At 34.2% G+C, this 27300-nt stretch overlaps 1 protein-coding gene across 5 annotated transcripts in view; it reads left to right on the top strand.

Annotated features, from left to right (window-relative positions):
- The window catches only part of CAMKMT (calmodulin-lysine N-methyltransferase), a 372525-nt gene that overhangs the window by 17060 nt on the left and 328165 nt on the right, over positions 1–27300 (top strand). For all 5 annotated transcript variants that reach the window (XM_046661502.1, XM_046661498.1, XM_046661500.1 and 2 more), the window contains exon 3: positions 7485–7549. In XM_046661502.1, the coding sequence (XP_046517458.1) occupies positions 7485–7549 (65 nt within the window). The remainder of the gene's footprint in view (positions 1–7484; positions 7550–27300) is intronic.

Here is a 27300-nt window from a genome sequence, read left to right as displayed (position 1 = left end):
TTTTACCATCAAGGGATTGAGGCCTAGATAAACTAATTTCCTCATTGATTATTCTGAGCATTCTGTTTCTCACTCCATAATCCTGTTATCGTTTAGGAAATTGCTGAAACTACTGAAATTGCTTAGGTAGGGGAGGATTTCTGCTAAGAATAGTTCATTCCGTTCCATTGCCAGTTTTATTCACGTTGATTTTTATGGTCACCACTTTTCCTTGTTTTCTGTTATGCGCCCAACATGGATCTGCATTCTTGTTCCTTTGCCATCTCAGATCAACTCTTTTCTCAATCTGTTTCCATGACACTTCTTTAGCTACCTTTATCTATTTTCTTCAGTATTTGAATTGTGAGCATTCAAAAGTTTTAAAAAATTAGTTGCAATAGCCCAAAGTAGTGGTTTAGAAAGTAGTTTTGGAATGGAGTACCATCATCTTTCTCTATATTTTTTCTTTGTTAAATCAACACTATGGAATTATTTTTAAAAAGTGATGAATAGTTTTAAGTAAATTCAAATCAGTAAATATTTAATAGCACCTTCTGTGTAGATAACAGAAATATAAGCTGCACTATCCCCAAGGAGCTTAAATATGTGAAAAGTTAAATAAAAAAAAAATAACTAAATAAGAAGGAAAGTTATTCCTTCTGCTAACTCTCACCAGGCAGTGCATAACTAATTTCCTAATGAGAGGAAGACTTCACATGTGTTAGGAGCTTAGAGATGGGAAGGCCTTGAGCAGGAATTTAACTGGATCTGGAGATATGTGAAAGTTCTGGGAGAAATCATTCCAGATGGAGGCAAAGGCACTAGAAAATATACGAGGGGAGAAAATGCAAGGCAGAATCATCAGAGGCTGCTGAGAAGGCCTTCACAATGCCCAGGGGGAGGAATAATGATCAATGCATATTATATGGTGGATCTCCTTCTGGATTTTAATAAAGAACTGAGCATTTGGGATGTTTTATTCTTTACAAATCATACATATAACCCCCTTTTCACTTTCTCAGTTCTTATTGCTAAGATCACCTACCACAATTCAACAGAGATGATGCATATATGGTGATTAATACTTATCAATATTTGTTACTAGTTTTCTCCTTCTTAAAATTTCCCTACATATTGATTTCTGTTCCTTTGAAGTTTTATTAGTCTTGAAATGAATACCCTAAGAGGATAAATAACTAGATATTTGTGAATTCACAGTATGTAGTTGTATCTTGTTTATATTATTAAAAGGTATATAAGCAGTGGCCTAAATTGAAACTTTGACCATTATTTTCTGTCAGCTTTATATGATGATATTTAAAATGAAGGAATAAAGAATTTTCCTTGGTGACTTTTCATCAGAAACAAAAATCTGGACAATGTAAAACTTAGGTTATGAAATCCCCAAGATCTGTTGTCTTTTCTGTATGTCTGAGGATGGTTGACACTTTATTCCAAAGTGAGTATTGAGAGTTAGGAAATTAAAATCCAGGGTATGACTCTTAACTTTATTCTTTGGTAAAGTCTTCTTGTCTTTCTGGTGCTTTATAGACGAGGCTCTTGCTGTTAGATACATGCATGTGTAGAAGACTAGTATATACCAGGAGATGTTTATACTAAAAATCTTTCAGTAAAAATTCCCTCTCCCTGTCTTGTAAGCTGCAGTTTGTTATTGTATAGAGTTTACCATATAGCTACTAGAAATTGTTCCTCACCCTCCATATTTCAACTTAATTTGAGTGCAGTAGGAATTTACGTATTCTGGAAGCTTTAAAATACTTCCATTATATTTGGAATGATCGGAGTGCCTGAGTTATTTATTTATGAATGTATACATGTCTTAGGTGTGGAAAAAGCTGAGAGGCCTGAATTGTCCTCCTTTCTTTGAATAAGACTACTGTTGCTTGGTTATTACTGAATTGGAAGCCTAGCACTCTTGGCTTTCAACTTGTCCTGGGGAGCTTAGAATGGGCAAGAAGTCAAGAATGATTTTGTCTTTGACTGAGTTGCATCTTTCTAGTACAACAAATGCATTGTAGTGAGATAATATATTGCTTCTCTAGGGAAAGGAAAAAAATAAACTCTCTCTCCACTGAATTTAGTATGTACTCTGTGAGTGCTCACTAAATGGAAGCTGGTGATGGGAATGATATGCTTATGAAATTAGACGTAAAAGTATAGTTTTAATGTTAGTAGTGATATTAACAGCAGAGGTGAATATTGAAACAGCTTTTGTTCTCCTGCATTTTATTTTGTGTGTTTTTTTTGGTGAGGAAGAGTCACCCTGAGCCAACATCCATTGCCAATCTTCCTCTTTTTCTTTTTTTCGCTTGAGGAAGATTAGCCCCACGCTAACATCTGTGCCAGTCTTCCTCTATTTTGTATGTGGGATGCCTCCACAGTATGGCTGATGAGTGGAGTAGGTCCATGCCTGGGATCCAAAACCGCAAACCCTGGCTGCCGAAGCAGAGTGCGCAGAACTTTAACCACTCAACCACAGGGCTGGCCCCTTATTTTGTATTTTTGAAGGAACTTTATAGAACCTTAAAATATGATCCAGTGTATGCAGAAAATTAAAAGAATAATCCACTGAGTCTTGTTTTCATGGACCTTAAATCATAGATATGGGCTAAACATAACTTAGTTTTCTTGTTTGTTTTGAACTGCAATCACGATCATTTATGTAGCTTGCTTACAAGTACATATATTCAAAGTTTCAGTAAATTGAATGTTCCCTTGACATTTTTTCAGATTTTTATAAATTACATGTAGAGATCATCTACTAGTTTTCTATAACTAGTAGATAGAAGAATGAAAAAAATCTCTTTCTCTGTTTACTTTTGAAAGAGCTCCAAAGCAAGTTGCATCTAGAATCATGTTTTTTAGACCTTTTTAGACCTTTTCCGTCTGAAAACCTCTCCTCTTTGTTCTTCTGCAGCCTTTTAGGGCCCATTTCACTCTCTGGCTTACTTTTTCTGTTTTGTTGGGACCAATTTTCTTTTTAATCAGGATAAAATTCACATAATCTAAAATTCACCATTTTAACCATTTTGGATTATACAGTTCAGTAGTTTTTAGTATATTCGCAATGTTGTGTGACCATCACCACTGTCTAATTCTAGAAATTCTTCATCACCCCAAAAAGAAACCCCATACCCATTAGTAGTAATTCCTCATCTTCCTCCTCCCCTCAGCCCCTGGCAATGACTAGTCTACTTTCTGTCTGTATGGATTTGCCTATTCTGGATATTTTATATAAATAGAATCATACAATATGTGGCCTTATGTCTTGCTTCTTTCATTTAGCATAATGTTTTTGATACACCCACGTTATAGTATTTATCAGTACTTCATTCCTTTTTTATGGTTGAATAATATTTCATTGTATGGATAATACCACATTTTGTTTATCCATTTATCAGTTGATGGACATTTGGGTTGTTTCTACTTTTTGGCTGTTATGAATAATGCTATTATGAACATTCATGTACATGTTTTTGTGTGAATATATAAGTTTTAAATTCTCTTAGGTATGTTTCTAGAGGTGAAATTGCTGGGCCATGTGGTAACTCTAACTTTTTGAAGAATGGCCAAGTTGTTTTCCACAATTGCTGTACTGTTTTACCTACCAGGAATGTGTGAGGGTTCCAGTTTGTCCCCGTGCTTGCCAGTACTTGTTATTTTTCTTTGATTGTTATTTTTTATTATAGCCATTCTAGTGGGTATGAAGTGATATCTCACTGTGGTTTTACTTTGCAGTCTCCTAATGACTAATTATGTTGTCCGTGTTTTCATGTGCTCATTGGCCATTTTTGTATCTTCTTTGGAGACATGTCTATTCATGTCCTCTGCCCATTTTTAATTGGGTTCTTTGTCTTTTTTTTTTGTTGAATTGTGAAAGTTTTTTTATATATTCTGGATACTAGACCCATATCAAATATGTAACTTGCAAACATTTTCTCCGATCCTCTGGGTTGTCTTTTCACTTTCTTGATGGTATCCTTTGATGAACAATAGTTTTTAATTTTGATAAAGTTCAACTTACCTATTTTTTCTTTTGTTGTTTGTGCTTTTGGTGTCATATTATGCCCTGGCTTACTTTTATCCTGTAGTTTCAATCTCTTGATACCTTTAGGCTTCAAACTTTTCCTCTAGTAGATTTGTTTTTTTTTGCTCTTCAAGTAATTATCTGCCCCAGTGACTTGCTCCTTGGTCTTTACTCCATAGGCGATTCTTAGGAGAAACTCAAAGGTCTTCAGTTCTAGGATAGCTTTAGGTGCTGTGAAAAAAATTGGTTAGCTTTAGGAAGAAGAAACTGGCTATCGGTAATTTTTTTCCTCAGCTTTGTTGAGATATAATTGACATAACATGTAAATTTAAGGTGTACAATGTTTTGATTTGATACACCTATATTGCATTATCACTATATGATCATCACCATAGCATTAGCTAACACCTGTATCAGGTCACATAGTTACCATTTATTTTTTTGTGGTGAGAACACTTAAGATGGCTATTGGTAATTAAAGGCTTGGGAAACAATGTAAAGCTTTGGAGTTTAGGAAGAAGATGGAGTGAACTTTTTATGTCCTGGATATGTTGGCAAAAAGTTGTCATTGTTATATAACATTAATTACCAGTATAATGCTAAGACTGAAGTTTGATAAAGCCCCTTCCTTGTAGGTATTACTATCTAACCACATTCCTCAGGCAGGACCTTGGTAAACAGTTGAAACATTGAGGGTAAACAAGATCTTGTAGAGTTGACACTTGACTAAAGTAGATGACTCAGTGAACAAAGAGCAGTCCTTGAATTTGGGACAAATGAAAGGGAACTTGAAATAATCAAACTGAATCTTTACCACACTGCTTTCGTGGCAGTTTTCCTATAATCAACACCAGTTCTTATACTATTGAAGACAATGATTATTGATATTATTCTTTCATGAGATGCCATCTTTTAGGGTTTCTAGGCTTCATAGATAATTGATTTTCATTGTTGTAAGTTATGTAGAGGTATAGGATTAGTTTTACTGTCTCCCTACTCCCTACCCTATTAAAGAATATCATAGGGTTCACGTTGTTTCTTGGCTTCAAGAAATAATACTTTCAAGGAGAGGCAAGTTCTGCTTCAGTGATAAGTCTGAAAAAAATCGCACTTTTAATTTTGAATAGTGCTTTAAACTTTTAAACATGCATTTTGCTTCAATTGTCCCAGTTTTTGTTTTTTAGAAACAATTAACTTTTTGTAAAATATCTGCACCTTTTTTTACTCTTGTCTCAGATTTCATTTCAAATGTTTATTTCATTCTGAATTGAGAGAGAGAGTGTGTTTGTGTGTGTTTGTGAGAGAGAAGAGAGGGAGAGAGAGAGAACGTGAGAGAATGTCTATTAAAACTAGACCCTAAAGGCAATTCCACCTTTAGGAATTTATCCTAGGAAAATAATCAGAAGTGGGCTCAGTGATGTTTCTACAAGGATGTTCACTGCAACAGTATGCATAATAGCGCAAAACTGGGCACAGTCTAAAAATCCAATGTAAAGTGTTGGTTCAATAAATGATTGTGAAAACAATCATTCATTGAACTACTTGGCAGCCATTAAAATCCTGTTGCAGGAGAATACTTACTGATGTGGGAAACTGTTTACAGTATGTTACAGTTAAATGAAAAACACAAATTGCAAAACAGTATGGACAATGTACTCTCAGTTATGTAATGAAAGCTATATGAGCATGGAATAAAACTTGAAGGCTATGTACCAAAATACTAGCTGTGGCTATCTCTGTATAGATAGGATGATGAGCAGTTTTTTCTTGAAGGAACCATATATTCATTTTATCTTTAGGAAAAAGTTTTTGGAGTTCTTCGCAGTATTGCTGATCATTATAATAGGTTCATCTTATAATTTAGATGTTAAATACTTTGTTCCTTTTCCTCTCGTCTCACACATATACTGTGGTTTTCCATGTTAGAGTAAATAACTTCATCTACACCTAGAATCTTGTATGCACAGAGAAGATACAGAATCATTATGTTATGATGAAAGTTTGATTTGTGGTTGGTAACTTGGTTTCCTTAGAGTAAGACACTGTTGAGCCCAGTGCTTATTTGACCAGTGATGATTGCAAATAACTTTTTGCAATCTTAGTCACTCTATCAAAGAACTGTGTCTCTATGATAGAAATAAAAAGTTCTGCTAAAAAGGGTCATATAGTTTATGTGTATTCTCTTACTCTATGTATTAATTTGCTAGGGCTCTCAAAGCAATACCACCGACTGGATGGCTTAAACCACAAATTTATTTTCTCATAGTTTTGGGTCTAGAAGTCTGAGATCAAGGTGTTGCAGTTTGGTTTTTTCTGAGGCCCTTCTCCTTGACTTGCAGGTAGCTGCCCTCTTGCTGCCTCTTCACATGGTTGTTCCTCTGTGCACATGCCCTGTTATCTCTGTGTGTCCTAATCTTCTTTTCTTATAATGATACCAGTCATATTGGATTAGGACCACCCAAATGACCTCATTTTTACTTAATTACCTCTTTAAAGGCCCTATCTCCAAATACAGTCACATTCTGAGGTGCTGGGGGTTAGGGCATCAACATATGAAATTTGAGGGAGACGGAGTTTAGTCCCTAACACTATCATTTATGATAAGTTTTAATGACAAAGTTAAAGTAGTGTTGATGAAGTAGATTTTATTGTGAATTATTAATGGTTATTTTAAACTATTATAACATCCTAGAGAACTACAGCTATATGTGATATAGGGGAGAGTGTAGAAGATTGTAGATGCAGTAATGCCTATTTTTTATCACCTCTGGAAAAGTAACCCAAATCCTATGACCTATTGACAGTTGGGTCCATTTGTATATGAAGCCTAGTATCTTTTATAAATGTTAAAATATTGGTCATCAAATTAAATATTTAAAAGACTGTTAAGTGAAGAGAAGTTAGAATTAAAGGGCGTGGAATTAAGATTAGTGGGAAAAAGATACAAAAAACTTGCCCTCTGAAATTTAGAACTCCCTATAGAGGGAATGTGCAGACCTGAAGATTGGTTAGTTCCTTGTAACTGAAGTTTTGAATTTGTTGGGGTGTTATTGAGGAAATTTTTGTATCATTGAGTGTGGTTCTGGAGGTTCCTTGTTTATTTTTCTTTTGAGATTCTCAAAGTGTAAGGTTTGGTTTCTTTTTTTTCTTGTCTTTAAAAAGATTAATAATTTACCTCACTTTTATGTAACTAAAACAACAACAACAAGAAAACTATTCATTAATACTGTAAAATGTGGATTAATCGTCAAGAAATGTCATACATTAACTATTCTGAGGACCATATTCTGTTATTTCTTTTCCTTCTCCCTCTAGTGGGCAGAAAATATTTAAAAAATATAACATAGAAGGGTTTATTAGTTTTGAATGTGTAACAATGCACAGTCTCAGCGTTTTAAAAAATTAATAAATGTTAATATTTCAGAATCATTAAATAAAATGCTTTATTCCTTTCTAGGCATAATAATGGATCTTTGAATGTTGAAGATGTTCTTACCAGCTTTGACAATACAGGAAACGTTTGTAAGTTGTATGCTAGCTGTATAGAAATATTTTTAGTGTTTTAAAAAGTGAATTTATTATTGGCGTTTTTTCTCACTAATGTTTATTATACTGACTAATGTGTGTGTGTGTGTGTGTGTAATAGAAACATCTGTTGTTTATAGCTGCAAAATAAGCCTCATGTAAGACATACCTAGGGGCCGGCCCTGTGGTCTAGTGGTTCAGTGTGGCTTGTTCTGCTTCGGTGGCCTGGGTTTGGTTCCTGGATATGAACCTACACCATCATCAGTGGCCATGCTGTGCCAGCGACCCATATACAAAATAGAGGAAGATTGGCACAGATGTTAGCTCAGATGAATCTTCCTCAGCAAAATAAAATTTAAAAAAAAGATGCACCTACTAATGGGATAAGGGAGTTTTTACAAGTTGCAGTTGTGTGTGTGAATGAGTGTGAGTGACAGAATGTAGGTCAGAAGGAACAGTGGACTCTCCAGTACTGTCCCTTTTGTTTTTTGTTTCCATTTTGACCTCAGTTAACCCAACAGAAGTGCTGTCTCTTCCTTGTTTGCTGTGTTTTGGGTGCTTTCTTTTCCATTTCCTTCTGCTTCTCTCTTTCACTATAGCATAAACCCAGAATATGTTTTCTTTGCTGCTAATATACTTTAATACCAGAATGTTTTTGTTTTATGCAATATTATAATATTATAGAATATCTTATCTTTTCATCTAAGCCTCTAAGTTGTGATAGATTGCTCCACTGAGAATAACATTTAAATAATTATAAACTAATGTCATATGATGAAATCAGCCAAGAATGTCTTTGCATCACTGCATTAAACAATACCCATATAGGAGCTGTATACTCTTTCATCTGTGTTGTATAGAATATTTCTCTTAAGGTAATGAATTATCAGTGAAATATGATCATTTTAAATGTAAAAATTGTATTCAAATACTTTTTTTCTCAAAGCAAATTTCAGAACTGTAACTACTTATTGTCTGAACTTAAATAACATACCTTGCTGATAATACTACTTTATCAAATGCTTTCTCATTTTAGATCTGCATAGAATAATGTCTGGTAAACTTCAGGCAATAATTTTTTTTAATGCCCACATTATGGCAAGCTCTTGATCGTAGAGAAAAATATCTATGTATTTTGTCACTGAGGAATCTATAAATATCCTAAACTTATTTCAAAGTATTTAAAATAATGTGAGTTTCCTTTTCATGGATAGTGACAGGTGTACCTTTTAGTTTCTACATGTTGGCACTTGCTGAATTCTCTCCCACTTAGGCATATCTCATATTTTTATTGGGAACCCCAATAAAATAAAAAATAAAAATCCCTTGCCAAGACTAGGCAAGGGATGCTAATGGTGGTTGAGGAGACATTCTCCTTTAGTTCTGGAATAATGTTAAATATCATTGTCAGTCTAATGCATACGTAAGTTAGGACTATGATCCTAGAATGTTATATGTGAAATTTTTGATTCAGAAATGTAAAAATCAAATATTGTTCCCAGTGGCTCAGTATGAAATAGGGCCACTAGCTGGCAGCATTATGTAAAATAAAAATATTTTCCTAAAGGTCCAAGCTATTATTTTATACATGAATAACTGTCTTATACTTCTCTAAGATTTTTTTCCCATCAAGTTGTTCTTCCCTACCCCCTAGTTGTTACTGCATTGACAAATGGAGAAATTGCATGTTAAAGGTATTTTTTCACTGCTGTCTATCCTTTGGTAGAAAGGTTTGAGTCTTTGGAATGAGACCCACCTACATTTGAATCTTTGCTCTGAAATTCGTCTTGAGCAATTCATATAATCTCCATGAGCCTCAATTTTTTTCATCTCTTACAACTGGATATAATGTACAGAAAGTGCGTAACATTCTACATTCCTCATAGTTGACATTCAATAAATGGATACTATTTGTTAATTATTACTGGTGATGAGTACCTCTAAAACTTCTTTCAGTTTTTTCCTAATAATGAAGATAATATTAAGGGTCATTCCAATATGTTAAAATAAACTATTTTGATTGAACTAACAGGGAAGGAAAAATAGGTCAAATTATCAAAATAGTAATTTATTAAAATGTCATGTCATGCATATGGTCTTAAAAACCTGAATATATTGCAAAGCGATAGAAGTGATGTCAAAAATAAAACCTATTAAAACATGTTGTTTGGTGTAACTTTAATGTTATACTCTTTTTAAAAGAAAAATCTGTATCTATATTTTACCTAATGATAAATTGGTAAAGTCCTGTTCCAGTAAAGCAAATATTGATTATAACTTTCATATAACCTTTGCCAAGGCTTAAAGTGATCAAGGATTTGACTTTTTCACTTGATGCCTCAAATATTTGATTTTATGCTGTGGTATTAGGTTGAGTTTGTGGCTGGAAAACCCAGCAGAGGGCGCCACAATCACAAGTCTGTCTCACAGCCCAATATAATTGGAATAAATAACTTGAATAATAACTGTAAGTTTTCATCGTGTAAACATATAAAGATCTATGTTTAAACATTTCCATTTGATTTATTTCTTACATATTTAGTATGTTCAGCAATTCATGAATACAAAAAATAGATTTTCCTGCCTTTTTTAGTTCATTTTGTTTTTTGTTTTAAGTATCAGTTTAATTTTTAAACTTCTAGCTTTAAATAAAAGAATACTTTTGGTCTTGGTAATCTTGATAGAAAGGGAAAGTTTTATACAAGAATATCATTTCCTAAATCATCACTGCGGTAGCACACTAATAGTACACGAAGGATATCTAGAATGAGGGGAAAATTTCTAATACTATGAGGGAACCCATAGATAGAGTTATCCATTTATCTCAGGAATTAATTTCTAGATGAATATAATTTCCTGATAGAAAAAATAAAATATTTTATAGTTACAAAAACCTGATATGTATAATATATTCATGGTTTAGTAGAGCCATTAATCTAAATTTTAAATTAATTTAAAAAATCAAGTAGTGATTTTATTCATTTGTAAATTTTCAAAGATGAGATCAGTCTTACTTCCTGAATTTGTTCATGCTCTAACAAAAAATATATGGAAAAATCTTGAGTTTTGGAAAATAAATCAAACCTCTAGATAGTGTCTTACTTCCTCATATATTAGAAAAGAAAATATTCTCTATATTTACCTTTATTATTTAGAAGTGTTGTGTGTTTTTAAATGTATGACCTGCAAAGTGTTTTATGTTTTTGAGGTATCTTTTCACTGTTTGAATTCCTTTGAATATTGTAGAAATTAAAATGAATCTCACAAGATATTTCTACTTAATGATTCATTGCTATATAAAATATGATCCTAATCTTCTCTCTGTGTATTTATTTTTGCTATTGTGGAAAACAAATTATTTTGAAAGTCAGGCTTCCTTTGTGCTTACCTCTAACTAGGGAAAGGTGTGCATATTTCATTCTCTGGGTTCTGTTACTTGAGAACGTACTTCCTTTTAAAAAATAAAAGCTGCTCTATGGAGAGGTTGTGTCTGCTATCGATTCATCATGCCTGGAAAGAGATACCGTCAAGCTACCTGGGGAGAAGTATAGGATGACATCCTTCACCTCAAATGAGGTGCTGGCGGCTTCTGTGTTTCATGTAACATCACTCAGATTCCTTGGGTAACAAGAGAGCACTCTGCAAGCACCGCAGCAGATCTCTTGCTTCTGATTTCTCTGTGGGCAGAGTCTCCTTTCCAGCCAGTCCCTGACCTCTAATCAAAGAAGCCTCATCATGCTGTGTCTCTTCCAAAACCATTTTCTCTCTCTCCACTGTCATCTCTTTCCTCTACTGAAATGAATTTTTTCAAAGATTCTCTTCAGGGCTTACCTGATCCAAATTTGGCTGTCATAGTATGTGATATAACTGTGTGGTATTTGTAAAATCTCATCAGCGCTTGGGCTTATTGTAGCTTCATTTGCACTTTTTTAGCACATCATCCTTCGTTTGACAGCATGAGCAGACGAGTTAATACTTCTCATGCAGTTTGTTGTATGCAATATATACAATATAATGTGTATAAGCCTTTAAAAGATAGGAAGTCAATAGTTATTATATATCATTGCAGTAACCTAGTGTGAATCAGGATTCCTGGCTAACATTGCAGCTTAAATTTGGAGAATGTATTGGTGAGACCTCTGCTGCCATTCTTTGAAAATTTTTTTTTCTCCTGGCTGGGCTACGTGACAGGACCCTGTGGTAGTTGGTATCTCATGGTTTCCTGGAGAAATTTGTAGACCCCTCTGCCTTCTATACTCTTACATGTGATGATGGTAGTTTTTCTCCCCCCATGAATCTTAGGCTCGACTTGGACTTTTAATACACACAGCTACAGTCTCCTGCTTCTGGATCCTTCCTAGTGGTCTGATAGTGGGATCTGTTTTGTGATGTATACAAAACTGATCTCTTTCAAGTTAATAATCAATTATTAAATAAGGAAACATTCTTATTAAAATATAAAATATTTTTACTTTCTACTTCTATTTGGGAAACCAAAGGTAACTGTATCTTAGAAAATATAGTCCAAATTTTTAGTTTTTCTGTTTCATTGTTATTCTGCTACATAGTTAGAGTCCATAATGCTGTTGGAATTATCAAAGCTTCAGGAATGTCAGATTAGCCTTAAAATTTTTTTCCTCATTTAAATAAAGGTATATATGAGTGTGTGTATGTATAGGTATATAATGTATATATGTGTCTATGTACATAAATGTGTGTTTATGTACATACACACACACATATATACTCGGCAAGGTAGTTTGATTAAAAAATGAGAAATTTTGGCTTTTATGGGTAATTGCTCTATTTTTTACTTAGTGGGGTCATGGAAGGATCATGAAATACAAAGTTCAGGTTTTAACTCTGCCACTTACTAGCTGTGTGATTGTAAACAAGTCTTTGAATGAATCTTAACTCCTTATTAGAATTGAATAAGAAACAATAACTACCCTGTAGTGTGGTAAACGTAGTATTAGATAATGGGGAAACACTATGTAAACTGTAAATAATATTTGTATTAGTTTTTGTTAGTATTAATATCATCTGCCTCATTTATTCTTGAACCTTTTCAATATCTTTGGGATTGGAAAATAACACAAGATAGGAAATATTTTTGGTGTGTGCCATCCTGTTTTAATATTTTACATTATTTTGTTATGTATTTGTTATAATTTGAAAACAGTGCAAAGCAACACAAAACAATGTGATAGTGCAGAAATATGCATATAAATCAGTGTTTTAGAATAGAGGGTTCAGAAAGGCATAAACATTTGTGATTTATCATTGATGAAGATGGAATTTCAATAGAGGAATGGATGGATTCTTAAATAAATATTACTGAGACCATTAAATAGGAATTTAGGAAAAAATAACAAAGCTGAATTTCTCCTTTATACTGTATACCTAAATAAATTTAAGATGGGTTAAATATTTAAAATCCAAACTCCTTGATAATTCAGATGAATAATTTTATGATATTGAAATAAGGGAGGCCCTTCTAAATGTGACCCAAACCATACCCCGTGATTTGAAAGATGGATAGATTGATTAAATAAAGATTTAAGGTCACTTTATTCAAAAAGCGTCAAAAAAAGTTGAAAGATAAATGACAAACTGGTAATTATTGCTTATGACATATATGCAGACAGAGATGTATTCTTTTTATTGTGTAAAGAGCTCCCACAAAGCAAGAGCAAACACAGACTGCAAATCTTTAAGAAAAAGACAAAACGTCAAAAATTAGGAACAATTATTTCACAAAAGAATGAGATGGGCATTCTCATCTGCTGTTGGTGGGAGGGTAAATTGATTCTACTTTTCCAGGGGCAATCTGGTGATATCTTTCATAATTTTAAGTGTATCATTTGACTAATTCCTTTTCTAAAAAATAATGAAACCAGTATATAGAGCTAGAATGCGAAGGGATTCATTGTGGTACAATAAATAACTGGAAAAAATGTAAATCTTTAATTTTGGGCGACCAGTTAATCATGGATATTTCATGAAATGCAATATTATGTAGGTGTTCAAGATCTCTAAAACATATTAGGTTAAAAAAATTATGGCAGGGAATATGATCTTATTTCTGTAAAATACATATGCCCATTAAGTATGTGTATAGGTATATATATGCATAGAACCGTATCTTAATGTTCATAATGTTTCGTTGAGGTATTGGGGTTATGAATAATTATCACTTTCTTCTTTATACTTTCAGTATTGTTTGAATTTTTTATGGCATGTATTACTTTTATAGCGAAAAGGCAATGTTATTTTCATTTTGAAAAAAGTAGGTACTCTTTAACTTCCATATTGAGTATTAATTTTTTTGACTGAAAGCTGTGATAAAATCTCACATTGGTTAGGAGAGCACTGTGGAAAAAAGGGAGAAATTCATTTTACCAGTGGAAAAAAAAATTGTTTTTCAATAGCACTTTTCTCTAAGGAGCTCACGGCATTAACATTACATGTTAATGTGTGATTCTCCCAATACATTTATGAGATAAGAAATCAGAGATCAAATCATTCTAGCTCCATTTTAGGTCAGGGGAGTACAAAGAGGTTAGAAATTCAGTCAGTGACAGAATATTGAGCTTGGAAATAGATGATTTGTAAGTTCTGTTAAAAAATAAATTTTAAGGTTCAGTGTAATATATGGTTGGTATGCATGGTAATGGTCACCTGCCCTGAGAGTAGAGGAGGCCCCAGTGCTAGTGGGGAGCTGGTGGTATGCAGCAGTGGATTTGGCTCTTAGCCCCTCTTGAGGATCACAATGTGTATGAAGTCTTTGTTAGAAAGACTCCTGGAGGGTAGGTTGGGTCCCTAGATGGTAGTTTTCCTAGCCTTGCGTCTCCATCTGTCTGACTTCCTAGTTTCATAGTTGTTAGGGCAGTTTTTCCTTTTGATACAATATTGGGTAAGCTGCCCCTAAGCCATAAATAGAGTCCTGTACATTTGTTATTACTGTTTACCACGAAAGGAACATTTAGAAGACGTCTCTTTTAATTCAATTTAAAAATTATTTTAAATTAAAAATTAATGAGTTGGAATGGTTCTCTTTGATAATAGAAGGTACTGCTATTATGAGAAAAGACTGAAATAAACTCTATTATCCTTTCTAGATTCATAACATATTAATGCTTAATCAGTACAATAATACTGGAAGATATTTCACGTCTTTGTCCTAAACCTGCTAGTTTTTCCCTCCTTTAAATATTTGAAGTCATGTTCCTAATTTAGGTGCTTCTGAGTTTTAGTAGAAGATATATCAAGCAAGTCTTTTGTTTTTTCTCTGAGCAAATACTGAGTAATACTTCTTTCTCTATCGTCTTTCAAATAGCTACCATTTCTTTTGCATCCCCTACAGCATTTATCAGAAACTTTGTGAATATTATTCCCATGTAATCTTCTTGACAACTTTGCAAGGGGTGAGGAAACTGATTCTCAGGTAAAGGTAGCTTGCTTAAAAATTAATATTTAGTAAGTGGTTGCACAAGAATTTATAGCTATGCTACTATATTTCTTGAAGTTAGCATTTCCCCAAAATGACGAGAAATGAATTTTAAAAGTTCACGGTGGGAACTGAAGCTAAAAGTGGTAACTTGGAGTGCTAGAAAATAACTTTGGCAAATGGAGAAGAATTCTGTCCAGTGGATTGCGTCTCAGAGGAGACTGATTAAAGGTCACTTGAAAATGGGCTCTCTAGGGATTCTGAAGGGTAGTTGACAATCTAATGGATTGGGGATTTGGGGAGTGAGGATAGGGGCAAAAGAATGCATTTTCTTTTAATAATCTAAAACCAAATGTAGGTTTTATTTGAGTGGGTTTTTTTTTTCTTTTTGGAAAGGGCTGCTTTTTGCTCAATAATGCAATACTAGTAATAATGATTTGTGTTTTTACATAGCCCTTTCTTTAAGGTGCTCAATGTATTTCTCAAGTGTATGGGCTAAAGTGATATTTAAAAATTGCTTACATTAGTCACAAAAAAAGCTTGACTAAAAGGATTTTCTTGTCTTTAGCCAAGTTGTTTGGATTGGGGACAGCCTTTCCCAGAAAACTGTGGATATCTGGACATTAGTGTGGTCTGTGGGTGCCATACCACTCTATGAATGCTTGCCTTGAACAAAATATTTGATGATTTAATGAATTTAGCGTTTGTGTATGTGTATCTCCCCTCTTTATCTTCTCCTCTCTCTCCCTTCGTTCTTTCCTACTAGCCCCGACTCTGACTGTGTGTGTTATATCCTGGGGATGTGGGATAGTTCATGGAAGGAGTGAGAAAAGCTTTCAGATCATTCTGTCTGTGTAGGAGTTGGAAAATGTGGATTATTATATATATTGTAGATGCTCCATATGCTCATAATCTGTTCATATTCATAATCATGTTCATAATCATAATTTGTTCTAGTATAGAGTCTTTGCTCCTGGTGGTAAATTCATGGTTTCTTTGAAACCTTGGCCCATCCCGGTTGTTGGAGGTCAGGCTTCTGTGTCTTTGCCATTTCCCAGGGGTCTCTTGTAGTTTCTGACTGAAAGAGGTGGTGGAACCTAGACTTACAACTTAAAGTATCAGTTTTAATTGTGTGATAGTCACTGAAAGACAAATAACATTTTGATTAATCCTGGACTTCAGTTTTATTTTAATATCTGACAACTTAATCAGGATTTAGTGGGCATTGGTTGGACTGCCATTATATACAATGAGAAGTGATACAATAAATTGTATCACACAATTTAGCACTCAATTTTGTATCATATTTTGTTAACTATTTGTTAATCTTTTTCTCCCAAAATAGAATTTAACCCCCAGATTGCAGGCACCATAGCCTCTCTGGTTCAGTCTCAGAGGGTGTTAATCTAAAGTCCATGCAAGAAAAGTATTTTCAAAGAACTTGTGTGTTTTACCTCTCTTGATTAAATGATGTGAAAGCAACATACAGTTTTTAGCAATTTTTCTTTCCTTTTTTTCCCTCTCCTATCCACTGCCATCCCACATTGCTGCTCCTTCAGCTCCTCTTAAATACAAAACAATTAAACAAAAAATTTCAGAAAACAATTGTACCTCTTGTATCTATCATAAGACAACCGTTGTCTTCCTGTTTCTCCTTTTCCTTCTAATCTCCATCACAGTACTGTGGAACTAGCCTGTCAAGGCAGGATCCTCCTTAGAGGGTATGAGCCTGTGTAGGCAGACTGGAGAGAGGGGAAGAGACTGAAGCAGACCAGTATTTTTTAGTTAGGGTGACTGACAAACTGTCTGGTGTGGTCCCAGTTTACACCTTTTATTAGCATAATTGTTAATGGTGCCTCCTTTCACTTGCAAAAGTGTCCTTGTTTGGATGATAAATTATATGCCTATTTTTAGAAGACAGGGAAAGAGAGAAAGATTGGAAGCTTCCGTTAATTATTTATATGCAGTCTTACTTCTTTACTCCAACATAGTACCTTGTACAAGGTCTGGCTTAAGTGATATTCAATAAGTATGTATTGATTCATTAAAATCTTTAGTTTTTATTTCAAAGAAATTCATTCATTCTACGCAAGCATAGCTGTATTTGATACACTGTTCTGCATAACAGAGAGGTAAATTAGGTTTCGATTTTAGAGGACATATACCACAGGCCCCATAGATTAATAGAAACTGAATTTAGAACACATCCATGTTTTGATTAGCTAATGCAATAATTGGGAAAAAAATTGAATTACTGCCAAGATTTGAAAATAGAAAAATTCACATAAAAACCTATATTTTCGTTTTCTCTTAGAGAAAAATAATGAGTTAGCAGTCTGAGTCTGAGCTCACGTGGTAACATTATCTGGAACTGAGCAGATTCTCCATTTTGCTCCCTCACCACTCTACCCATGGATGTTTAAATTTGCAACCTCTGATATACATGTACTATATTTGGAGGCATTTAAGACATGTTTGTCTTTGTATTATCTACTTAAGAAGAGTCCATTTTAATTAGTTATTTTTTTAATCAAAGCTAATTAAATAAAATACTTGTAAATTCTTTTGGAGATAAGCCTCTTTTAATTCAACAGGTTAATCATTAATCATTGGGAGCTATTTTTTCCCGTACTGAGAATGGCAACAACTGTTAACAAATATTTATGTTGTTCAACAGCCAGTACCTTTAAGCAAACATATTTTTGAAACAATCGTTTGAGTTAAAATTGTGAAATATATTAAAAAATGAAATTGAAAACTAATGTAGAGCTACAGGATAAATTTTAAATATTTGTGAGTGTATTTGTGTGTCTGTGGCTGTCTATGTACATGTGTGCATATATAAAATGTATAGTAAACTTTATTTGCATTTGCCTCTTCTTGTTTATTTATAGATTGGAAAAGAAAGAGCAATCTCAACAAATGTTTATTAAGTGCCTATTATGTGCTGTCCTGCATTTTCAATTCTCAGATGATTTTTCAACTTTGAGCTACTAGGAAGGAATAAAACATTCTTTCTACACATATTGAAGAAACTATTAAACTCTGGATTAAACTATTAAAATCTGGATAAATACTTCAGTGTCTGATGCATCCAGGTACTTGGATGATCTCTGTGAACTCTGTCTTAAATCTCACCAGCAAATATCTTTTAAAAGTAATTTAAAATAGCTACATTGCTTCATCAATGAAGAATTCACCCTGGTAATAATTTTTAGAATATTGGCAAGAAAATGGCTTGAGTTACTCTAACTACATTGTTTATAAATTTAATGGTATGAACATACTGTCTCAGGACATGATTTTATTTGTATATTTTTAAGGCTTACCATATTTTCAGTTAAAATTGTCTGTATGTAGAGCATCACCTTCATGTTCATGAAGTCTTTTCTGATGCCTTCTGCCTGTTCCAGTCTGATCTCTAGGCCTTCTACAAACCTTTCGTCTTGAAGTCTCCCTTCACTGTCGTCCTGGGGATTCTTTTTGACTCCTTTTTTTTGTTGGATCTCATTTCTCAAATCCCATGGCTTCCTCTTTGTTTATTCTACCATTTTGGAGGATTATAAACTCCAGTAGCTTCCTGAGAAAGTAACAGGATGTAATTTTTTGAGAGCTCGTGACACCTTGGTTGGATGTAAAAGTGATAGAATTTGAAAATTTTACAGCAGTGTGTTGTAGCTTCTAGTATTTGAGCAGTACAATGCTATTCTAATTCTTTATCTTTATTATGAAACCTTTTAGTTCTGTCTGGAATTTGACAGAATCTTCTCTTGTTCTGTGTTCTAAAATTTTGTGATGTAATATCTTCATGTAGCTCTATTTTCACATTATGTTGGACATTTGGTAGGCACTTTCTATTTAGAAAGTCATATTTTTCAGTTATGGGAAATTTTCTTGAATTATTTCTTTAGTGATTTCTTCCCTTTTGGTTTGTTTGGTGTCTCTTTCTGGACCTTCCATTTTTTGAATATTAGATATCCTAGACAGGTTCTCTGATTATCTTTTCATCTTGTCTTTTGCATGTTTTTGTCTTTTTCTTTACTCTTAGGCATATATCTATAACTTTATCTTTCAACCTTTCTGTTGAATTTTTCATTTCTATTTTTATGCTTTTAATGTCTAAAAGCTCTTTGTTTTCTTTTCTTAGTCCTCTGCATTGCATTCTTTTCATATTTCTTGATTGCTTTGCTCAGTTTTTCTGAATATATTACTGAAAGTTTTTTTCTCTCCCTTTCTCTTTATTGTCTCTGTTTCCTTAAGTTACTTTTTCTGTTTGTTTTCTTTGGCCTCTGTCTTTTAAAATAGAGCCTTCATCAAACATCTGGTGATCTCTAAAAGTTTTGTACTACACAACTGATTGGATGCTACAATAATATCCTAGCTTGTTGATTGTGGATTTCACTGTGGGATGATCTGGCTGGGCTGTTTCTTGGGGAATCCTGGATGTCTGTATGTTTAGGTGTTTCTCTTGAGCTGGTCTGTTTCCCTGAGAAAACTCTTGAGTCTGCTGCCTTGGGAAGTGTGTAATACCTTAGCTACTAGCATTTTGGGAATTGGGTAGGAAGAATAGTCTCAACATTCAGTTACTCAGTCTCCCTTTTAAAAAATATTTTACTTTACCCCACCACTACCCTCCCTCAACTGCACGAATGCCCTACAGTCCAGAGATCCTCAGCTTTATGCTCTTTGGAAACTAGATTGGAAGATATCTGACAGAGTGGAGAAGGGTTAGTTGCCAGTTGTTTGGAGTGAAAGATAAAATTTCAAAGTCTAACTGCTTTGTAAATAGATTTTCAACAAATCCTCCTGTATTTAGCCCATTCTCACCTCCATTCACAGAGAAGTAAATGGCTTCCCCCACTGCTGATTTAGGGTTCAGCTTTTCTCTGTTACTTTCTTGTGCCTTTATGAACCCTTGTTTTATTTTCAAATCTACTTTATTTTAGGCGAAGTTTCAGGAAGGGAGCGGAAGCTGATGTCTAGATTCACTCTAACATCTTTAACACATACACGTATCAATACAATACATACATCAATCTCACATAAATGCTATAACAAGTCAAAAAGAACAATAAAATTTTTAAAACTTCATTTAGGTAGACTACATATTGTTCTTGTCAAATCCACACTAGAAATAATATTTCTGGTTTAAATATATTGAGATGAACCACCAAGGCTTTGCACAAGTTTTAGAAATTCTCTCCCCTTATTACTAAATTCCTCCTCAGCCTTCAAGATTCAACTCACATCATCTCCTCTATAAATCCTTTCCTGACTCTCCTAAGCTATAGTTCAGTGCTCGTTCTTATGTTTACCTGTAGACTTTTTTTTTAAATACACCATTAAAACATATCACATTGTATTATAATTGTGTCTAAATTACTCCCTAGACTGTAATCTCCTAGAGGCAGGAATGATGTTTTGTCTGTCTGTGTATGTACTGTGCCTGGTATATAGTGAATAATCAATAAGTGCTTTGTGGATTACTGAACTTAATATTTGAAAAAGGAAACTATACTTTAAATAAATAATTTAGGACATGGTTATTTTATAAAATGTTCATTGTACAAAATAATTTACTTTAGAATTTTTTTAAATAGCGCATGTCTCTAGTGCATTTAAAATTTCATTACATGCTTTTTGTCCTGAGGAACATGGTTATGTCTAATGTTTCTTTTGCATATATGTATACATATACATGTATTCTATATTGTTCTTCTTTAGTAGGGATGTTATTTTTATTTAAAAAGAAATAAATCTTATTTTCTTACACATTGGTGATGTTTTTCCCTCCAAATATCTTTTGCTGGGAGAGCACTAAGTGGCTATTCACCTAGCTTTCTGATCAGTGCCATATATTTTAAGCAGCTAGTTCCAAAATACATTCAAATAGCATGTCCTATTCCTCGTGAATTGATATTTCTTTGCTTAAATTTCCCACTCAGACCACCAGCAATCCCTTAAGTACTTTTCCTACCAGCTAATGCTAGCTTTTAAAAATCTACTTAATGTTACTCCTTTCTTTTTCTTTGTTGCCTCTGTCACTTAATATACCTCTATGCCTGCCTGATATTGTTCCTTTTCAAGGTCTTTTTCTGCTTTTAGGATGATCTTTCCTAGTCTCTTTTTCTGCTGTCTTAGATGCTTTGATTCTGCTGTTTCTCCATTGCAAAGAGCTTAGTATAGGGAGGAAGTGAATGTTATGGGTGACTTTTTTTTTTAAGTTATGTGCAATATTAAAGAGAATACAAAAGCTGGGGGTTACTATATAACTAGTGTTCCAAAAAAGGATTTTGATAAACCTTTAGAGCGATTCGTGGAGACAAAACTATTAAAATAGGACTTGTTTAAATTTCATAGACAAGAGGAAAAAGGGAACATTAAAATTTGGCAATTGTTAAGAATTGAATGATGGCTAAATGGGAGTTCATTATTTTCCATTCTCTTTATTTTTGTGCGTATTAAGACTTTTACATATACAAGGTTTAAAAAATTTGAAGTATCATTTTTTATTCCTTTTAATCCAGCAATTCCACTTTTTGATATCTGTCCTCCAATATAGAAGGACACCTGTACAGGGATGTTAATTACAGCATTATTTGGATTGGAAAAAAAAAATACCCTGGAAATGGTGATGAGTCTATTCCTATCATTAACAAAATTGTTGGATGATTCATGGTGTATCTATACAATGGATTATTATGCAGCAATTAAAAAGAATGAACTGAGCTATATGCTGTATTCTGGAGGGGTGTCCAAGATGCATTGTTAAGTGAGTTGAGTAATGTGTATAACGTGATTTCATTTTATGAAATGAAATTGTGTGAATACGCCAAGAGCTGTGAAAGCATGTATACCAAATGCCAGTACTGGTAATTTCAGGAAAGTGGAACCTGAGGGGATGGGATGGAGGAAAAATTAGCTTTTTCTCTATTCATCTTTGTATTGTTGGATTTCTTTCACGTGTGTGTTACTTTTGGGGGAAAATGTAGTAAGATTTTTAAAATAAAATATTTTAAAAGTGAGTGTCAATTCATCCATGATAATAAAAACTCACTTTAATAATTTTAAAGAGAAGTGGAAAGTGATGGGCATAGGAAACCAAATAATGAATTAGATCATAGTTTGCCTTCAGAAAGAAAAATAAATGAATACTCATGTCTCTGAAATATATATTTAACTCTGACTCTATTCCTAAACTTCCAGCATAAATTATCTGGTGACAGTTAGAAAGAAAACTTTGGTCTTCTCTATATGAATTCAGTAGCCCATAAAAATTTGTGCCTAAAATTCACGCTTTTTTGTTATGGTTATTGAACCAATCTATTTAATAAATAAATATATCCTATTTTCAAGCGGTCACGTTTAACTTAGAACTAGGGTACCTAGTTATATCAGTCAGGGCTCTTTGAGTTCAAGCAACAGAAGCTCATTCTGGCTAACTTAGGCAAAGAGAAATGTATTGGAAGGATACTAAACGGGTAATAGAATTTAAGTTTCACTTAACAATTGGGTATTTCACTTTATGTTTTAGAATGCTTCTAATTATATTCCCTGCCTTTAATTAGCGTTGCACTGAAAGTTACTAGCCAAACACTGTTGTCATCTTGCCATTTAAGGATTAAACTTAGTTATCTTTAAAAAAGATATCATTTTTTTAAAACAGAAACTTATGTAGCATCTACTGTTTAAATTGTGCTCTAGTAAATGGTGAGGTTGAAGTTATAATTAGTTTAATTTGTTATGAGGTATAACTATTTAAATACTTATGGATAGTTTCAACCTACATATATTATTTTCGAATTGTCACCAGTGAATTTCTCTTTAATGTCACATCAATGTCTGTGTGTGTGTGTGTGTTTAACATAGTTTTTGGTTTATCTTTCTTTTCAGATTTTATCACCTTTTTTTGCGTGTGTGTGAAGATTGTTGCTGAACTAACATCTGCTGCCAATCTTCCTCTTTTTGCTTGAGGAAGATTGTTGCTGAACTAGCATCTGTGCCAATCTTCCTCTATCTTATGTGGGAGGCCACCACAGCATGGCTTGAGGGGCAGTGCTAGGTCCGTGCCTGGGATCTGAACCTGTGGACTCCAGGCTGCTGAAGCAGAGTGTGTGACCTTAACCACTATGCCACCAGGCTGGCCCCTGGTTTATCTTTTTTGTTTCTTGTTTTAATGGCAAATTTCCAGGGAGATTTAGTATAAATACTTTTTCATGTTAAATTATATTTTTATATCTATGTTGTTCTTTATAGTTTCTGTCTACTTAACTGGAACATACTCATTTTACATTATGATCTTTTTAAATCTATGGAACAAATTCTTCCAGAAGTTTCTCACATTTCCTTTAGAAACCTCATACTAATTTTGACCATATTTTTTGAGTTAATTATCTGTGTTTTACAACAGACTCTTCTAAGTGGCTTAACACCATTATTATTATGAATTATAAATCATTTATATTATATATTATAAAAATTATATATTTATACATATATAAAAATTATTTATAATAAACACTGAGAATGTTTTTCATTTTGAGAAGCATAAAATTCTTCCCTATATACCAGATATAGGGAATACTTGCACTTATATAAAATACGTTGCACTTAGAATCTGGCTCATTTTTCTCCTTTTCCTCCTGTGGGGCCACATTTTCAACTGGTAGTAGGAGTGGCCGTGTAAATGGCATGTCCAGGGCCAAACTTTCTAACTATCCTTTTTTCCTTCCCTCTTCTCCTTTCCCCTTTGTTGGAGTCAAGGTTTAGGCTCGAATATGGGCAGAGACTGGGAGGAGGCGGGTAGTGGGAGGGTACATCTAGGGTTGAATTTTCTGCTTTGCGGCTGAGAATTTGGTTACATATCAAGGGGTAGAGGGATTGAGCAAATAAGTAAATACATTGAGGATAATAGGAGCTAAGTTTCCCAATGTTAACAAATAGAATTATAAATATGGAAAGGGGAAAGGCTAAAACAAACCCTGTGGTGTTGAATTGGAATTGGAGGTATCAGTATGAACCTGTTGCTTTGCCAGATAGATAGAGGTGTGTGTCTGTGTGTGTGCGTGTATGTGTTTCCTAGCTGTGTCTGGGCCTGATAGCAGCACACCTACCACTCAGATCTTGATTTCTAAATATCATTCTGCTCCAAAAAGAACCAGGACTCTTTGAAGAAATGGCTGACTCTAGGGCTGAGAATTTTATGACATAAAATAAGGTAGCACTCAAAGACTGACTGACACATGCCCAAAGGATGCAGGAGCTGGTTTGAAGGAGTTACTGTTGACCAAGTCTGAGAAAATCTGAGCATCAGTATAAGTGATAGAAACAGATTGTAACCCTTTGGGTGAAATAGAACACTATGAATCCATACTAATATTAATAAATATATAAATGAGGGAGAACAGAAAATGTTACCTATATCAGAATGTCATTTAGTAAATCTAGAACAGGCACTATATAAATCTAGAACCTTGGCACTAATGACATTTTGGGCAAGATAATTCTTTGGGGGGGAGTGAATGGGGAGCTGTCCTGTGCATTGTAGGATGTTTAGCATCATCCCTGGCCTCTACCTGCTAGATAGTAGCATCCTTCCCCACCCAGCCTCCAGTTGTGAAAGACAAAAATGTCTCAGACATTGCCAAATGTCCCCTGGGAGGCAAAATTTCATCCCCATATTCTCATTTGAGAATCACTGATCTATAGAGAGTGATGGAATTAGAAAATTACCTCTTGGTAATCATATCATAGTAATAACTGATTAATGCATGAATTATCAATGGATGCTAAAACAAGTAAACATTTGATGAGGAATAGGATATTAACTTAATCTCAAAATATCTCTCCACAAAATACTAACTACTTATTTACTAATAAATGCACATGCTTATAATTAACTTTGTAGTGGGAAAACCCAGCAGTTACCACCTTAACCAGGTAATAAAAATTAACATCACCACTAATGGGACAAATCAACATTGTGTGTCTCCTAATATGACCCACGGAAAGAGCCCAGCATTGCCTCTGTGGTATTCCTGCTGAAAATCGCAAGTCATGAGGAATATCATACAAACCCAAATCAAGGGACATTCTACAAAGTAATTGGATTACACTCTTCAAAAATGTTGATCATGAAAGACAGGGGAAGACGGAAGAACTGTTCCAGATTGAAGGAGACAAAGAGACACGATAACTAAATATACCATGTGATCATGGATTGGATCCTGGACCTATAAGGGACATTATAGGGATGATTGTAGAAGTTTGAATGGGGTTTGTAGGTTAGATGGTGGTAATGTATCTGTTTGCTGATTTTGATAATTGAACTGTGGTCGTATAGAAGAGTGTCTTCATTTCCTCAAACGTACTACACATTTCCTTGAAAATGTTTGTTTCTGTTCCCTGTGTCTTTTCTCAGTTATTCACATGGGTGGCTTTATTTCATCATTTAGGGCTCACTTGTCACCTTGTTAGGTTATTCCTAACTGCTCTATCTAAAGTACTTACCTCTTCCAAATCTCTATCACTTTATGTTGTTTATTTTATTCACAGCATTCAGTGTTACGTGCGATTGCCTTCTTATTTCTTTCTTTATTACCTGGGCCACTCTACTGAAAGGAAGCTCATGAGAGCAGAGCCCTTCTCTGTGCTGCATCCAAGGTCTAAAACAGTGTCTAAAACAGTGCCTGATACCTACTGGCTGTGCAGTAACTATTTGTTGAATCAGTGACTGCACCTGTGAAATCTGGCTGCCTGTGTTAGCCAGTCAGTCATGTAACCAATCTGGATACATTAAGATGGGCCAGAGGGCACTTTCTAAATGTTGTAGAAGTTAGTATCTACTGAGAAGAGATAAAGTGGTATGAGTTGGGGTTGTGGGAGTGGAAGGGGAGAGAGAAGGGGAAGGATAAAAAGAGGGAAGAGAGAAATAACATTTGTGTGATATAACCTAAAATAGCTCATGGGGATTGCTTGGATGTGCTTAAGGACTTTGACTGAATACAGTTTCTTTGGTGCATGTTTTGCCCAACCACTGAATTAGGACCCAATAAGTTGATGGGACCCAGCTCATTCTGCTTTCTATGCCAGCTGGCCTCACTTTAAGGCTGTAAATAATCAAATCCTTTTAAGAAGTAGAGGCTAAACATTGTTCAACACAGAACTAAAGGATGGGAATAGATAATGTTGAGTAATTCTGATTCCCATGCCTTATGGTCTTCAGAAATACATATATATCTTTTTCCTGTGAGTTAATTCTTTAGTGTCACTCAAAATTAGTTTTGACATTGTGACAACCATAGACCACTGTGAATTGAGACTAAAAGAAATGGCAGAGAAGCTGCAAAATTATTGCCATATTAACTGACCAAGAACATGTAATTTTGTTGCTTTTTAGATAGGTATATTGCATCTTTAAGGTGGAGTTATACGTGCAAGATCAAGGGAATACTATAAAAATTGAAAACTTAAAACTGTGAAAACTTGGGGGCCAGCCCTGTGGTTAAGTTCCCATGCTCTGCTTTAGCAGCCCAGGGCTTCGCCGGTTTGGATCTTAGGCGTGGACCTAGCACCACTCATCAAGCCATGCTGAGGCAGCGTCCCACATAGCACAACCAGAAGGACCTAAAACTAGAACATACAACTATGTGGTGGAGGGCTTTAGGGAGAAAAACAAGAAGAAGAAAAAGAAGATTGGCAACAGATGTTAGCTCAAGTGCCAATCTTTAAAAAAAACAAAACTGAAAACTTGACCACTTGAAAAATATGCTTTTTCATCTTATTAACATTTTAATGTGCCTTCTCCTGAACAATCATTAGTTATATCTATGTTTAGAACTTGTGAGGTTGCCCAGTAAGAGATTTCAGACATTCACATGAGGGGAACAGCATAGAATGTGATGCCTATATAAAAACATTGTTTTAGAAAGATAGGGATAGAAAAATTGAATTTTCAGTTGTGTTTGATGAATTTCTTTGTGAAGTAACTAACTGAGATAGAGGCCACTTTCCTTACTGCTGCATTACATTTTGTGCTTTATCTACCATCTCCTTTTTTCTAGCAATTCAATACTAAGGATATACTAGATGTACAAGAAATCCTTTCTTAATGAATCAGTAAGTTTTTAGTTTTTCTAGCAATTCAATACTAAGGATATACTAGATGTACAATAAATCCTTTCTTAATGAATCAGTTAGTTAGCCTGGCTGTGTATTATGCAGAAAAAAATGATTTTAAGACATATCCTCTGCTCCAACTGTGTATATAATTAATACGTTGTTTATACAATGTAATACA

The sequence above is a fragment of the Equus quagga genome, chromosome 5 (assembly GCF_021613505.1).
Source record: "Equus quagga isolate Etosha38 chromosome 5, UCLA_HA_Equagga_1.0, whole genome shotgun sequence".
Classification (NCBI taxonomy): Eukaryota; Metazoa; Chordata; class Mammalia; order Perissodactyla; family Equidae; genus Equus; species Equus quagga.
This window is presented reverse-complemented; position numbering and strand designations above follow the sequence as displayed.